The following is a 14113-nucleotide window of genomic DNA, read 5'->3' as shown; positions in this document are numbered from 1 at the left end:
CCTTTAAGACCCCAGATGCTATATCTTTTTATAGCCAGGCACCATCAGCTTTCTTCACCACATTTGTTTATGCACCCATTTGTCTTCAGTGATCATGTTGGGAAGGTGAGCATTATGGAATGCCAGTTTAGTAGATCAAAGTATTCTTGCATTGAGGGAGTACTTGAATGGAGGCCTAATGTTCATCTGCTACCTTAATACTAAACCTATACATATATGCACATAGATCTATTTCCACATCCTCATATATAAATATGTTTACATATGGATATGCCTTTATTTAGACCTCTGTAAATGCCCTTTGCCTCCTAGTTCTTTCCTCTATTTCCTTTTACTATCCTCTTATCAAGTGACGTTTACAGCAGATTTTAGCAGTCCTATGCAATAAGCCTTTTGATTTTGGAAGTGCTCCTTAGCATACCTCCAAGGCCCATCCCCGGTGACGCACGTGTCCATATTTCATTCATCTGCGTGGTTGGATAGGGAGCTGTGGTGTGTGGGTTAGGTGAGGCTGCCTGCTCCCATAAATATGTACACTTAGGGAAATCCTACCTGGTGTTGCTCTGAGCAAGGTAAGTGACTCTGTGGCAGTAGGTTTTGGGTTATATGTTTGAACAATATTTCATCCTGTGGCTCTATCACATCTATGGGCATTTGGACAAGAAAAAGAAATAGCAGGCATTCAGAATGGGATGGAAGCTGTAAACCTATCTCTATTGAGAAATAGCATATCGTGGGTGTAAAAAATTGTAAGGGATTCCAGGCTAGAGAAACCCCCCAGGACCAATAATGGGAGTGGTGATACCAGGAGGGTGGAGGGAAGGTGAGGTAGAAGGGGGAAACTGATCACAAGGATCTACATATAACACCCTCCCTGGGGGACAGACAGCAGAAAAGTGGGTGAGGAGAGACGTCAGACAGTGTAAGACATGACAAAATAATAATTATAAATTATGAAGGGTTTGTGAATGAGGGTTTGCGGGAGGGGATAAAATGAGCTGATACCAAGGGCTCAAGTAGAAAGCAAACGTTTTGAGAATGATGATGGTAACAAATGTACAAATGTGCTTGACACGATGAGTGAATGTATGGATTGTGATAAGAGTTGTACGAGCCCCCAATAAAATTGATTTTTATAAAATTGTAAGGAATTCATATGAAACAATGAAAGCTAATAAGTAACTTTAGGAAGGTTTCAGGATACAATAGCATGTACAGAATCAATGATACACTGGAAATAAACAATCGTAATGAAGTTAAGAACACAATCCCATTTATGCTGTGTTCTTTCAACAAGAACAAAGTGGACTCCGTCCGTTAATATGCATGAGGTTACGTGCTGACTGATGTTCTAGAACTTTGTGATGTTCTAGTAACCACAGAACCGTACATTTACAGGGTGAATTTTATGATGTGTGAATTGCATCTCAGTTCCAGGGTGAAAAAAGAAAGATCGCTAATAAGCTCTGTGTAGAGGGTGATTAACTCCATAGTTAGGACAGCCTTTTACCATACTGGTATTTGGTTGTTTGGTTGGTGGGTGGGTGGGTTTTTGCTAAGGGGTAAGAGTATATGGGGACCAACCTATGAACATTGGCCAGATGACTAGAAGGTGTGGCCAGTTCTGTCTCACACTGCACCACCGCAGAAGCAATTAGCCATCACAGAAGGGTTCATGGTGATACCTGGAATTTTCACCTCAGATTTAATAAAGGGTTCAGGTAGAAAATGAGGTTTTTTGCATACTACAAGTTACAAACCACCAATGGCTCATGAAAACAATCTAGTGGTTTTTCAATGAAAACAATCAAATTTCTAAAACTCAGACTACATTGCATAGAGTAGGGATTGTTTCATGAGAATCTTGTTTCATACACACACACATGCACATATGCACATATTATTTCACAACATAGAATGTACTTAATGGAGATTGTAGTATTAAACACATCGAGGTGATAAAAAGCAATAGTTAAAAAAAACAAACCCAAAACAAACAAAGGCAATAGTGGTTGGTTATAGCAATAAAAATGTAGCTCTTTTTCTACCATCCAATAGTTATAATATTTTATTTTTTCATTTCAGCCGCAGAGCGACTTCAGCAAATATCCCTTATGCTTCTCCCCGGATATTACGCCTCTCTTTAGCTAAAGGCATGGATCCACACTACCTCCCTCCAAAAAAAGTGAGTGAGCCCACGTGAAAGGAACAGTTCCTGGTCCACTTTGTACATGCTACCCATGTATATCCCCCTGTCCCAAGTGGTCAATTTTTCTGACTACCTTTCCGATGCCTAATGTATCCTTTAGGGTTTGAGTAGAGACAGGATGGGCTGTGGGGGATATAGGAAAAGGGACTTACTCAAGGGATTAGACCTTCCACATTGTGGGAACTAGTGGCGAAGCCTGCGGAAGGTTTTTCCTCTGGCTGGGACTTGGGTTACATGGCTCTGGAACAATACGAGGTGCTGGAGTAGATTCTGAGGAGCATCTGCAGTTCTCTGAAAAGTTTCTAGTTATTTCTTCAGGCAAAGACAGCAACTGCTTGGTCACCCAAAGCTGGCCTTTTGTTTGCCACCCTGGGGAAATACTTTCTTTCAGAAGAATTAATACCAGACTAGCTGCAAGGAGTTGGAGATCAATGATGTCTCAGAAGTCCAACACTTCCAAGATGCTGTTCTACCCCATTTCCCCCTCCTCCCCGTCTATTCCCGCATGTCCCTGGTTTCTGCAGTTCACTACACATCTCACAGAAACTCATGAAATGTCGAGGAAATGTCTCACGAGGTGGTTGGGTGCTGTCCAGTTCAAAATCTGAAGGTCAGGCAGAGGCAAACCAAGTGCAGGGTCCAGAGCCAGGAGGCAAAAATGTCCAAAAGTCACAGTGAGTCTTCTTGCTTCTGCCAAAGCTTAGTCCAGAAGTGGAGGTCTGGCTTTCCAGGTGAGGCCATGTTGTGAGGACAAGGAAACAAAGGATGGTGTCCTAGGTCACAGCCTCTAGTAAGGTAGAGTAGAGGACACCATCAAGAAAACAAAGGGTGGGGTTTGGTTCACACCGTCTACTGAGGGCAGCTCTTAATCCAACCCTAGTCCTATCCATCAGAAGAGAGTGCCCTCAAATATGGGGCCTTAGCCACCGGTGTCTGAAGTTCAGGAGTGTACTAAGACATTAAGGCTAGAAGGGCCTTGGGGATTGACTACAGCTCACCCTGCATGCGATGGAATCCAAGTGTCTCTTTGTAACCCCTGGCAACAGCATCATTTGACTTCCTCCACAGGAAGGCTCTGCAGTAGTTAAAGATTTGAGTTCCCCAGCTTCAGTGGATTCTTTCTATAGAGACTCATTCCAGTTTTCAAGGTCAAGCCTCTCTCAATCATTGCTCTAACTTTAACAGAAGAGAGCGGTCACATTCGGGATACAATTTACACTTCCTTTAAGTTTTCCAGTACACTTAGAAGCAACCAACCCACCCTATTACCCTCGACCGCTCCCTGTCATGGAGGCAGTGCCGACTCATAGTGAGCACGTAGTGCGTTCCCGAGACTGTGACAGGAGTAGAAAGCCCAGTCTTTCTCCTGAGGAGCTGCTGGTGGTTTCAAACTCCTGACCATTCGGATCACAGCCCAATGCATCACCATGATACCACCAAAGCGCCTACTCCATTATTTTCACTAAAATGTGCTCTGGCCATAGCCGCTTGGTCACCCACGTCTTGCTGCTTTTGTTTTGCTACTGCATGCAATGGATTGTGGTTGCTGTTGTTCCGACTCATGTGCAACGGGACAAAACTTCCATGAGGGAGAGGTCAAACAAACATCTACTCTCTATCTTATGATTTGTTTCTCCAGTACCCCACTCCCAAGGTACCATAATGTATTAGTCTGGGTACTTTGGAGAAACAAATCCACGGCGACTCACGTATAAGAGAGCGTTTTATGTAAAGAAAATGTGCATCACGAAAACATCCCAACCCAATGCTGCCCAAGCCCACAAGTCCAACATTAACCCATTAACCCAACACCAGTCCACAAAGTCCTCCACCTCACAAAACAGAGCCAATAATGCCGACTGCAGGAGGAAAGCTGAGTCAGTGAACGTGTAAGCATCTCAGCACTGGCAGGGGTCTCCACACGGCTGCTCCAGCACCCAGGGCTGCATCGGGATAGATCCATGCGGCTTCTCCTTGGGGATGTCTTGTAGGAAATCCATCTTGCAAGCTGAAGCAGGGAACTGCTAAGGCAGCTGCACCCGGATGCAACCATCACAAAACAAGAGACCCGAGAACTAGAAAAGCGAGGCTTCACCACCCATCTATCCCTCCGCCTTTCAATCAACACCACATGTGATTATCGGCCAGGCTGGCACAATTAACTAACTCACGCCTACTCCATTATTTTCACTAAAATGTGCTCTGGCAATGGCAGCTTGGTCACCCACGTCTTGCTGCTTTTGTTTTGCTACTGCATGCAATGGATTGTGGTTGCTGTTGTTCCGACTCATGTGCAAGGGGACAAAACACTTCCTCCTGGGCCTGTTCTAGCCTCACATGGTTATTATGTGTGAGTCCACTGTGGCAGCCACTGGGTCAACCCATCTCACCGAGGGCCTTCCTCGTTTTCGCTGCCCCTTTCTTCACGTTACCAAGCATGATGCTCTTCTCCGGGGACTGGTCTCCTAATCACATGTCCAAAGTATGTGAGATGAAGTCTCACCAGTCTTGCTTCTAAGGAACCTTCTTGTTGGGTGTCCTCCAGGACAGATTTGTTTGATCTTCTGGCAGTCTGTGTAGATTCAACATTCTACATCAACGCCATAATTCAAAGGCATTCTTTCTTCTTCAGCCTTTCTTATTCGTTGTCTAGCTTTTGCATACGGGTGAGGAGACTGAAAATACCACAGCTGCAGTCTTCGCCCCTTGGTTCTCAAGGTGACACTTGGCTTGTCAGCACTTTGAAGAGATGGTTGGCAGCAGGTGCTCCCAACGCAGGACGTCATTTGATTTCTTGACTGCTGCTTCCGTGGATGCTGACTGCGGAGCTAAGTAACAGGAATTTCTTGGGAACTCCAGTTGTTTCTCCATTGACCAGCATGTTGTCTTTGACCCAGTTTTGAGGGGTTTTGTTTTGTTTACATTGAGGTGTAATCGGGCTATAGTCTTTGCCCTTCGTCAGTCCAAGCAATGCTGTGCCCTCTCCGCATCACAGGTTGTTAATGAGTCTTCTTCCAATCTTGATCTACTGTAGTCTTTATAGGGTCCAGCTTCTCAGATTACTCGTCCAGCACAGGTTAAATAAATATGGTGAGAGGGCATAACTCTGACATGCATGTTTCTTTGTTTTATTTATGTTAGGGGGCATACTATAACTTCTACTTCAGTTTATTTTCCTTTCCCGATTAAGTCTCACAGTATCACTTGTTATGCTCGAATAACTGCCTTTTGGTTCCCACAGGTTCTTCATGAACACAATGAAGGGGTTTGGAATTCCCAGTCTTCTCAAAGTTACCCATACTGTTTTTATGATCCTTACAGCTGATTATCTTTGTGTAGCAATAGAACACTAGTAAATGGTTTGTTGTTGTCTTTGTATTCTCTGCTTTTAACCAAGATCTATATGATGTCTTCTGGATCCGGCTGGAATTTCTGGTAGCTGCTTGTCAAGGCACTGCTCCATCCATTTTTGAATTATCTTTAGCAAAATTTTACTTGCATATGACATCAATGATATTGTTAGGTAATTTCTGCATTCTGCTGGGTCACCCTTCTTTGCAATGGCCAGGGTGGCCAGATGACAGTCTTCAGGATTGCTGGACATAGAGCAGTGACGGCTTCCTTCATCATTTGGTTGGAACATTACAATTGGTATTCCATCCATTCCAGGACCTTTGCCTTTTGCTAATGCTGTCAGTGCAGCTTGTACTTCTTGATCATATGCTACCATTGAATCTTGATCACGTTCTACCTCTTGAAACGATTGAACACTGACAAATTCTAGCACCTCTAAATGACCAAGCGCTCACTTTTATTTGGAATGGACACAGATAAGACTTTCTTCCAGTTGGTTGTTCAGGTAGCTATCTTTCAGATCTCTTGGCATACATGAGTGAGAGTTTCCAGTATTGTATCCATTTGTTGAAGCATCTCAATTGCTCATTCCAGCATCACCAGGAGCCCTGTTTTTGCCAATGCCTTCAGTGCTGTTCGGACTTCTTCCTTCGCTACCATAAGTTCTTACTCATATTCTACTTTTAATGATTGGATACTGACCAGTGCGTTTTGGTACAATACCTCTGTGTATTCCTGCCACTTTCTTTTCAGGCTTTTTGTGTAAATCAGGTTTTTGCTCATAGAATCCTCCAGTATTTCAACTCAAGGCTTGAAGCTTTTCTTCTGTTTTTTGAGCTTGGGGACTGCTCAGTACATTCTTCCCTTTTGACTTTCTGACTCCAGGTCTTTTCACATTTCATTGTGTAGGCATCCCATATGCCACTTCACGTTTACTGAAAGGATCCTGAGGAGTCATTTCACCTTTACAAAAGAGGCAAAATGTGAAACCAGTGTTCAGTGTGTGTTTTGCAACAAGCCACCGAAGAAGCAGTGACACCACGTTCCTTCGGCAGCAGTTACACTCAGCTCATCAGCATCAAGCCACTACAAGCTATGAACACCATGTTCGTGCTGTCTTAGTGTTCACGTGTTATTTGTGATGTGAGCGGACCTCTGGGAATGCTCAACATTTTTTCTTACATAGACTTCTCTTTATGCCATTTGGGCTCATAGGAGGCTTAGGACAGCTTTTGTGGGAACTCTCTGTTTTTGGATAGTGGGGGGAACCTTTACTTTGTCTTCTTGAGCCTCCCCCTTTGAAATTTTTTGTTCATCTCTTTTATGTCATAATTTCTTCCATTCACTTTAGCGCCTCTCTGTTTAAGAGCAAGTTTCAGAGTCTCTTCTGACATTCACTCTGTTCTGTCCTTTCTTTCTGTCTTTTCCATGACCTGTTGCTGTCTTTGTGTACGATGCCCTTGATGCCATCCCATGACTCCTCTGGTATTTGGTCATGCCAGGGTCTTTTTTTTAACCACTGATAAGAATATCATGAATACCTTTAAGTCTTAGCTAGAAAACAAATTCTAGACAACCTAGACACAATATGGAGACTCCATCCTTAATGTTTTGCTATATCTGCTGTATACCACACCACCCCCAAACTTAATATTGTAAAAAAAATACAATCATTTTATTATGCTTCAGGATTCCCTGACTCAGACATTCTGCTAAGGCTTGCAAGGATAGCAGAGGCTCCATAATGCTTATAGCCTCTGAGTAAATGGCGTGGAGGCCATATCTAACTTCCTGTAGCTACACAAGGGAGGAGACTTCAACTCCTCACCAACCCTAAGCTGACTGCCACATAGCAAGCCTTTACCCTCCATCCTGCCTTTACCCCATGGGAACACCAGCCATTCCTCCCGAGACACTCTACTTCTCTGCTGGGTTTAATTATCCCTTGCAATGACCACACAGAGCTCACAGACAATATTCATAATTAAGGGGGTTTGCTAGGGGAGGTAACAGGCTTCCGCAAGTCAGGAACAGTAAACAGTAAGCAACACCTTTCCTCAGCCAGCAGCCAAGTCTTTCTCTTCCTGGTCCTCAGCCCATCAGCCACATGCTCCTTTGATCCTGCTGCTGTGGACCAGGAAGGCCACACACTGCTTGCCCTGCCTCACCGCAAGCACTGCTCTGCCCCACTGCTTTGTCTCATGGTAGCCTGGCCTTGGCCTCTGGTCTCTGTGTGACTCCTTTGTTTGATCCTATGGTCTCTAGTGCTCCTGGTTTTAACCCCCATCACTTCAGGCAGCTGGTGGCACATCCTCCTTTATCGTCCCATGAATTCTCAATACCTGATTCCAAAGTGGCTCTCTTACACACAGAAGAATGGCTTTGATGGACATGTGGTTATTGTGTTTTTGCAGGCCATACCCCCAAGGAAACAAAAAGTGGTACTTGGTTCATACCCTCTAGTAAGAGGGATGCTCAGAATATAGCCTACCTTAGTCCTATCTGTTAGCATAACAGAGAACTCTTTCCAAAATGTGATTATAACCTCTGGCATATAGGCTAGAATTTATAATACATCACAAAAGGGATTATGGCTAGAAGGGTCATATTAAGAAGTTTCACTCCACTACAGCCTCATGCAAGGGCTCTTTAATGGCTGGGATGTCTCAAATAGTAGGGGCTAGAATCATCGAGAAGCTCCTTCACACCTCTCTCTGGTGCTAGGCTGGGGTGGTCTGCATGCTGGACTTAGTTTGTTGGGATGATCTATCTGCAGGAGCACTTCATGCAGACTCTCCATGAGCCTCGGACTCCTCTCTGCTTACATGGTAGTTGTTTTCTAAGAAGGTAATGGCATTGGAAACCACATCATGTCACTGCAGGCATACATTCTTGATTGATGCAGTTACAAACCTGGCCAGATTCAGGCGGACAGAGGCACAAACCCTACCTCTCAATGACAGAGTGTCAAAGAATTTATAGTCACTTTTTAAAAAGTGGCCACACCCAATGATGCAAGTCTTTTGGTAGCTTCCAGCTAGCATTTTTCCAGAAAAAAGGAGTCAGAGGAATATATGGTTGGTTTAAGTAGTTAACAGTCAAATTTTACAGTATGGATTTAAAAGTATATTTCTTTCTATGGTTTCTGTATTCAACTTGGTAAGCTTTATTATTTTATTAATCATCCTGGCAGTTTTGACAGTGATTTTTTAAGAGTCCTGAATAATGGTTGGCTCAGTTTCCAAATGTAGAGAATAAAATACTTCCGAACAACAAATGCTGTGTTTGTAAGTACATGGCACTTGATTCCTTTTTAAGTACTTTACACCAACCACCTACGTGACCAGACAAGACCTTATCAAGTATTAAGTGGTTGTTTTAAAATCTAACACATTGAACATAAAGATAGTTGGAAATTGTCATGGAAATGGCCCAACCTATGACTTCACAGAGGGAAGGAGATTCCAATTCAACAGCACAAAGTCTACTCCCAGTGAGGCTGAGGTGAGGCAGGTCTCCATCCTCCAATCTTTTTTTTTTTTTTTAACCATTTGTGACACCAACTGTCCCCCACCCTCACCCCCAGCACCCTCTCCTTCTCCGCTGGGTTAGATAATCCATTGCAATGACAACACAGAGCTCACTGACAGTACTCATGATTCTAGGGCTTATTATGGAAGTTGTAATTTATTATTTCATATTAATTTATTAACATGAATTATTTATTATTTACTGATATGAATTATTTATAATCTGAATTAATTGCTTATGGTTGTAATTTATTATTTCATATTACTTGAATCCACATTCAATGCTCATAAAAGCATCTCAAGTCCTTTGGACCTATTATCAGGATCGACCAGTCCCTGGAGAAGGAAGTCATATTTGGTAAAGTAGAGGGGCCACGAACAACAGGAAGAAGCCCCTTTGACGAGATGGACTGCTACAGTGACTGCAACAGTGGGCTCCGACATCAGAATCACTGTGAGGACGGCGCAGGACTGGGTGGCTGGGCATCAGAAGTGACTCGGTGGCACCTAACCACAGTCCAATGGGAAAAGAACCACTCAAGTTGACTTGTAACATGGCGATGTGGAATATCGCGAACTCAAATGTACAGGGGGTGAAAACAATAAAGAACAAAGCAGAGCCCCCGCCCCTGCTCACAGCCTGGAACCTTCTGCTATGGTGGGGTTGAGCTTTATCTCCTGGCTGAGTTTATCCCTCCACCAGATCAGCAACCCTGTGTATCTCTGAACCAATGTGTTTCTTTCTCATCATTCATTTCACGGCGAAGTTTGGAGAAACTGGTTGGACTCCATATAAACCTGGTTTGGGAAAGACAGACATCGGTGCTTGCAGACATCAGTGATCATGGAGCCCTGTAAGAGGCCCATGGTTTTCCCTGTTGTTGCTGAGAAGTCTGGTCCAGCATTCAGCCCACACTTTGTAACACTGATGCTCACAGGCATTTTGTTTTCCTCCCCTAGATTGGAACGAAGATTCCCCTTTCGACTCTGAGTGCGGTGGCCACTCCAAGGATGGTAGACCTTGCCCACCCAAGGATCAAGATAGAAGGCATGTGCTACGAGACAGGGAAAAGTGAGGTGCCCGTCCGCCCGGTAAGTCACCACGGTCTTGGCAATGACAGCCTCACTTGATGCCTGCTTCATACATTCTCCACAGAGTGCCATCCTTCATCCTCCTCCCATAAGGCAACGCGACACAAAGATACTCTGACGCATGTGATGGCCAAAAGAATTTCGAGCAGATAGTCCACCTGTATTAATACAGCACCTTCTATGTAACAGAGCCTACTTTAGATTTCCACAAACAAGTGGTTCCCTCAAACCACTTTTCTTCTTCTTCTTCTTTTTAAAAAATAATTTTATTGAGGGTTCTTACAGCTCTTTCAACAATCCATACATCCATTGTGCCAAGCACATTTGTACATATGTTGCCACCATCCTTTTCAAAACATTTTCTTTCTTCTTGAGCCCTTGGTATCAGCTCCTCATTTTTCCCTCCCTCCTTCATAAACCCTTGATAATTTATAAAGCATTATTTTCACATCTTACACCGACCACTGTCTCCCTTCACCCACGTTTCTATTGTTTGTCCCCCATATGAGGAGGGGGTGCGGTTTTACGTCGATCATTGTGATGGGTTCCCCCTTGCTCCCCCCACCTTCCCCCTACCGTCATGGTATCACTACTCCCATTATTGTTCTTGAGGGGCTTATCTGTCCTGGATTCCCTGTGTCGAGAGCTCTTATCTGTACTGATGTACATCCTCTGGTCAAGCTGGATTTGTAAGGTAGAATTGGGGTCATGCTAATGGTGGAGAGGAAGCATTAAAGAGCTAGAAGAATGTTGTATGTTTCATTGATGACCTCTTTCATTCTTATGGGAAGAAGACAATAAACATATAAACAAAGATACTAATGGATTAAATCATATATCATAGGGCTATGAAGAAGATAAACTAAGTCCTGTAGGAGAGGGTAATCAGAAAGGCTGAGTTATGCTAATGGTCAGGAAAGAATCTTCGAGCGTGTGATTTTTGAATAGACTTGCATGATGAGAAAGAGGCAGCCGTGCTAAGGGGAGGAAAAGGTTGCCAGGCAGGGCCTGGAAGTGCAAAGGCCCTGAGGTGGAAATACTTGTGCCAGACAGACCTTCCATGGCTGGGCATGTGGTGATGAAGGGAAGACAGTGCAATGAGAGAAATGGAGCAGTGGCCAGCTCTTGTTTTGGGCCTTGTAGGCCATGGTAAGGGATCTAAATGTCATTCTTCATGCAATGGGAAGCCACAGGAAGGTCGCAGGAGTGTGGGAGTGACGTGATATGAGTTAGACTCTAGAAAGGACTTACCTCATAGAGCTGCTAGCTGCTGGGGAGTCAGCCTCCAACTCCATGCACAACCAAAGGAAATGCTCCCTGGTCCTGTGCCATTCCTCGGACCAGTGGTGGTCCAGACCATTTTAATCCATAGGGTTTTCATGGAGTGCCTTTCTCCCTAGGCCGCTGCAGTCTGGAAGCCTTGCTGACCCTTGCTCAGCACCCTAGCAACCTGGGAACCACTACCATGCAAGATTAAAAAATAGTGCAATTTATGATCCATTTGGGGTCTTTGTTTCCACTGTAGGTCTCCTTTGCGGCCACACATGCTTCTGCTAGCCCTCGATTAATGACTCTGGCGAAGAATAAGTCCGTCCATCCAGATTATATACCAGACCGGGAGGCCCAGTGGCCAATATCGTATGCTGCTACCCATTCCCAAGTGTCTCCCCGAGTTCAAGAACTCTCTATTCCAAGTCCGAGGTATGTCAGTTTATAAGGTAGAAAGCGAAATGTTGAGGGGTGTTGGTGAGAGGAGGGCCTAAGAAGGGTGATCAATAGAATTGTAGAAGTACAAAAAATGAAAAGTCAAATGTCTCACATTTTTTATGACAAGTCTATAATCACTCTACCACAAATAAAAAGCAACAATCAAAGGCTTAGTGGACTCGGCATGAAACTCTCTCTAGGGGACTGCACGAAACAAAGGGCCCAGTGACAATCCCACACTCACTCCTAACTGCCTGGTAAGGATTAGCATGGATCCCACCCCCAAAATGTGGGGATGGAGCCAGCCCTCATTTCCCACTTCTCTGTCCTTCCCACCAGCCTTCAGGATTAGGAATGAACTCCCCGGAGCCATGTATAGAATCTCAGACTTACCGCTACAGCTTTCTTACAACCAGAAAGGATGCAAATGAAGTGAGACTGAGGGTGAGACCTAGGAGGCGTTACAGCATGGGGTGAGGGACACACGGCCCACTTTGGAGCATCACCAACCAGGAGCTCCTCCAAGCCTTAGGGCTCGGGCTCTTTATCAGCCTCTGTGCTTTCTACTCCCCTGGAGAGTCACAGTCTCAGAAACTCGCTGGGACTCTTCTTTCCTGTCCCGTAGGTTGGCATGGACGCTATGACTGTGGGTTTGATTTTGTTCATTGTGTGTGTGTGCCTGCCCATGATCTATGCTTCCTGGGTTGAGTTAAGATTGAGCCCCCAGGTGGTCCCTTTTGGTCTGACCACTCCCTGCCCCCAACTCATTCGACTCCAGGGTTGCTGTGGTTCAAAGGAAATGAGAACAGAGGCCGTTGTTTATCTCAAGGAGATGCCACCCATCACTTTATAGGTCTGGATTTGGAATGATTTCTGACCCAGGTCGTTAAGGGAAAGATGTTGCAGAACAAAACACTTCCAGTGTTGTCATTCGTGTAAGAAGAAACAGGAGGTGGGCACCGCAATATTCACGGATGCCTACAGTGTTTCAGAAGCCTCCCAACAAACTATTAGCAGTGGTTGCCTTTGGTGGGCCTAGGGAACTGAGGTGGGAGGAAGACTTTTTATTTTTTGCTAAATAGGCCTTTATACTTTTTCAATGGTTTTGCATCATGGAAATGTATGACCTTTTCCAAATAAATGAGAAAACAAAGACATCTAGCAAGGCAGAGATTGCTCCCCGTTCCTGTTTACTTTTGAGGAGGAATCGCAATTTGTTCTGTTACACGTAAGGGCTAACATCTGAAGAGAACCCGAGAGGAACTGACAATTTTGCCAGCATCTTGACTCAGAGAAAAGGAAGACGTTCGTTTCTATGGAGTGAAAAGATCAGGATGTTTAAGGCTGTGTTTATTTTTAAGAACGCCAAGCTTACCATGAAGTGTAATGAAACTCGTTCTTTGTTCTGTGAGGGACGGAAGGGAAGGGGAGAATAGTTAAGTGCTCAAGACTTTACCTTCCTTGGTGAAGTTTTGATGTGATGGGTGATGAACTTTAAAACCTTGAGTTCTTCAAGTCTCCCAGAGGTCTATCTGCCTTGTTTAGCATTGCCAGGTTAATGAGAAATTTCCAGAACCAGCTTTCTGTTGAAAGAGTACAGACTTTGGAATCTAACAGATATACAAGTCTGGGTCGGAGCATTAAACTGTCCCTGCAGCCTCTCTGAAACTTCATTTCCTTGTCTGTGGAGTTGGGTCATGACATCTTTTTTATAAGGTGCCTTTGAAAATGAAAGTGGGATCATACTCATAGACCTAACACATGCCTGAGTTGGCATCACTCGATGATGACTAAGCACAACAGCACAGAGTGGTGCCTGAGAAATGTTCGCTCCCTTTTCTGCTGACCTCGTTCCAGGCTGACGTCCTCTCCCCTCATCTCAGGTCTCCTGTGCGCACTGCAGCGTTTGAACTGGATGTCTTTAAAGTCAAGCCGGCTGCTATGAAGGCAAAGTGCTCTGCAAGGATCCTGGAGCTGGCACAACCTGTTCGCCGTTAGACACAGAAAGCTCTCCCACTGTTCACCCCCCACCCCCAGCTTTCAGCCCAGTTATGCATCTAGAACACACCGTAGGTGAATGGGTGTCCGGCACTATCGTTTTCATCAGCCCCTCTCCACCCCCAGAAGAATCAAACCAACTCCAGCCCTTCAGGGAAAACCGCTGTTACCATCAAGTCTCAATTGCCGCTGTAGGCTGTAAACGTGTCCTTTAGCAGGTTTG

The 14113-nt window shown here is 44.6% G+C and overlaps 1 protein-coding gene across 1 annotated transcript in view; it reads left to right on the top strand.

Annotated features, from left to right (window-relative positions):
• The window catches only part of THEGL (theg spermatid protein like), a 58273-nt gene extending 44160 nt beyond the window's left edge, over nucleotides 1-14113 (top strand). Inside the window, exons 5-8 of the mRNA XM_004706347.2 lie at nucleotides 2086-2185; nucleotides 10054-10185; nucleotides 11711-11886; nucleotides 13776-14113. Of these exons, the coding sequence (XP_004706404.1) occupies nucleotides 2086-2185; nucleotides 10054-10185; nucleotides 11711-11886; nucleotides 13776-13890 (523 nt within the window). The 3' untranslated portion in view covers nucleotides 13891-14113. The remainder of the gene's footprint in view (nucleotides 1-2085; nucleotides 2186-10053; nucleotides 10186-11710; nucleotides 11887-13775) is intronic.

This window comes from Echinops telfairi, unplaced genomic scaffold (assembly GCF_000313985.2).
Source record: "Echinops telfairi isolate 266 unplaced genomic scaffold, ASM31398v2 ScPeMD7_7468;HRSCAF=8506_0, whole genome shotgun sequence".
Lineage (NCBI taxonomy): Eukaryota > Metazoa > Chordata > Mammalia > Afrosoricida > Tenrecidae > Echinops > Echinops telfairi.
The sequence above is the reverse complement of the archived record's forward strand: the minus strand, read 5'-3'. Positions and strand labels throughout refer to the sequence as shown.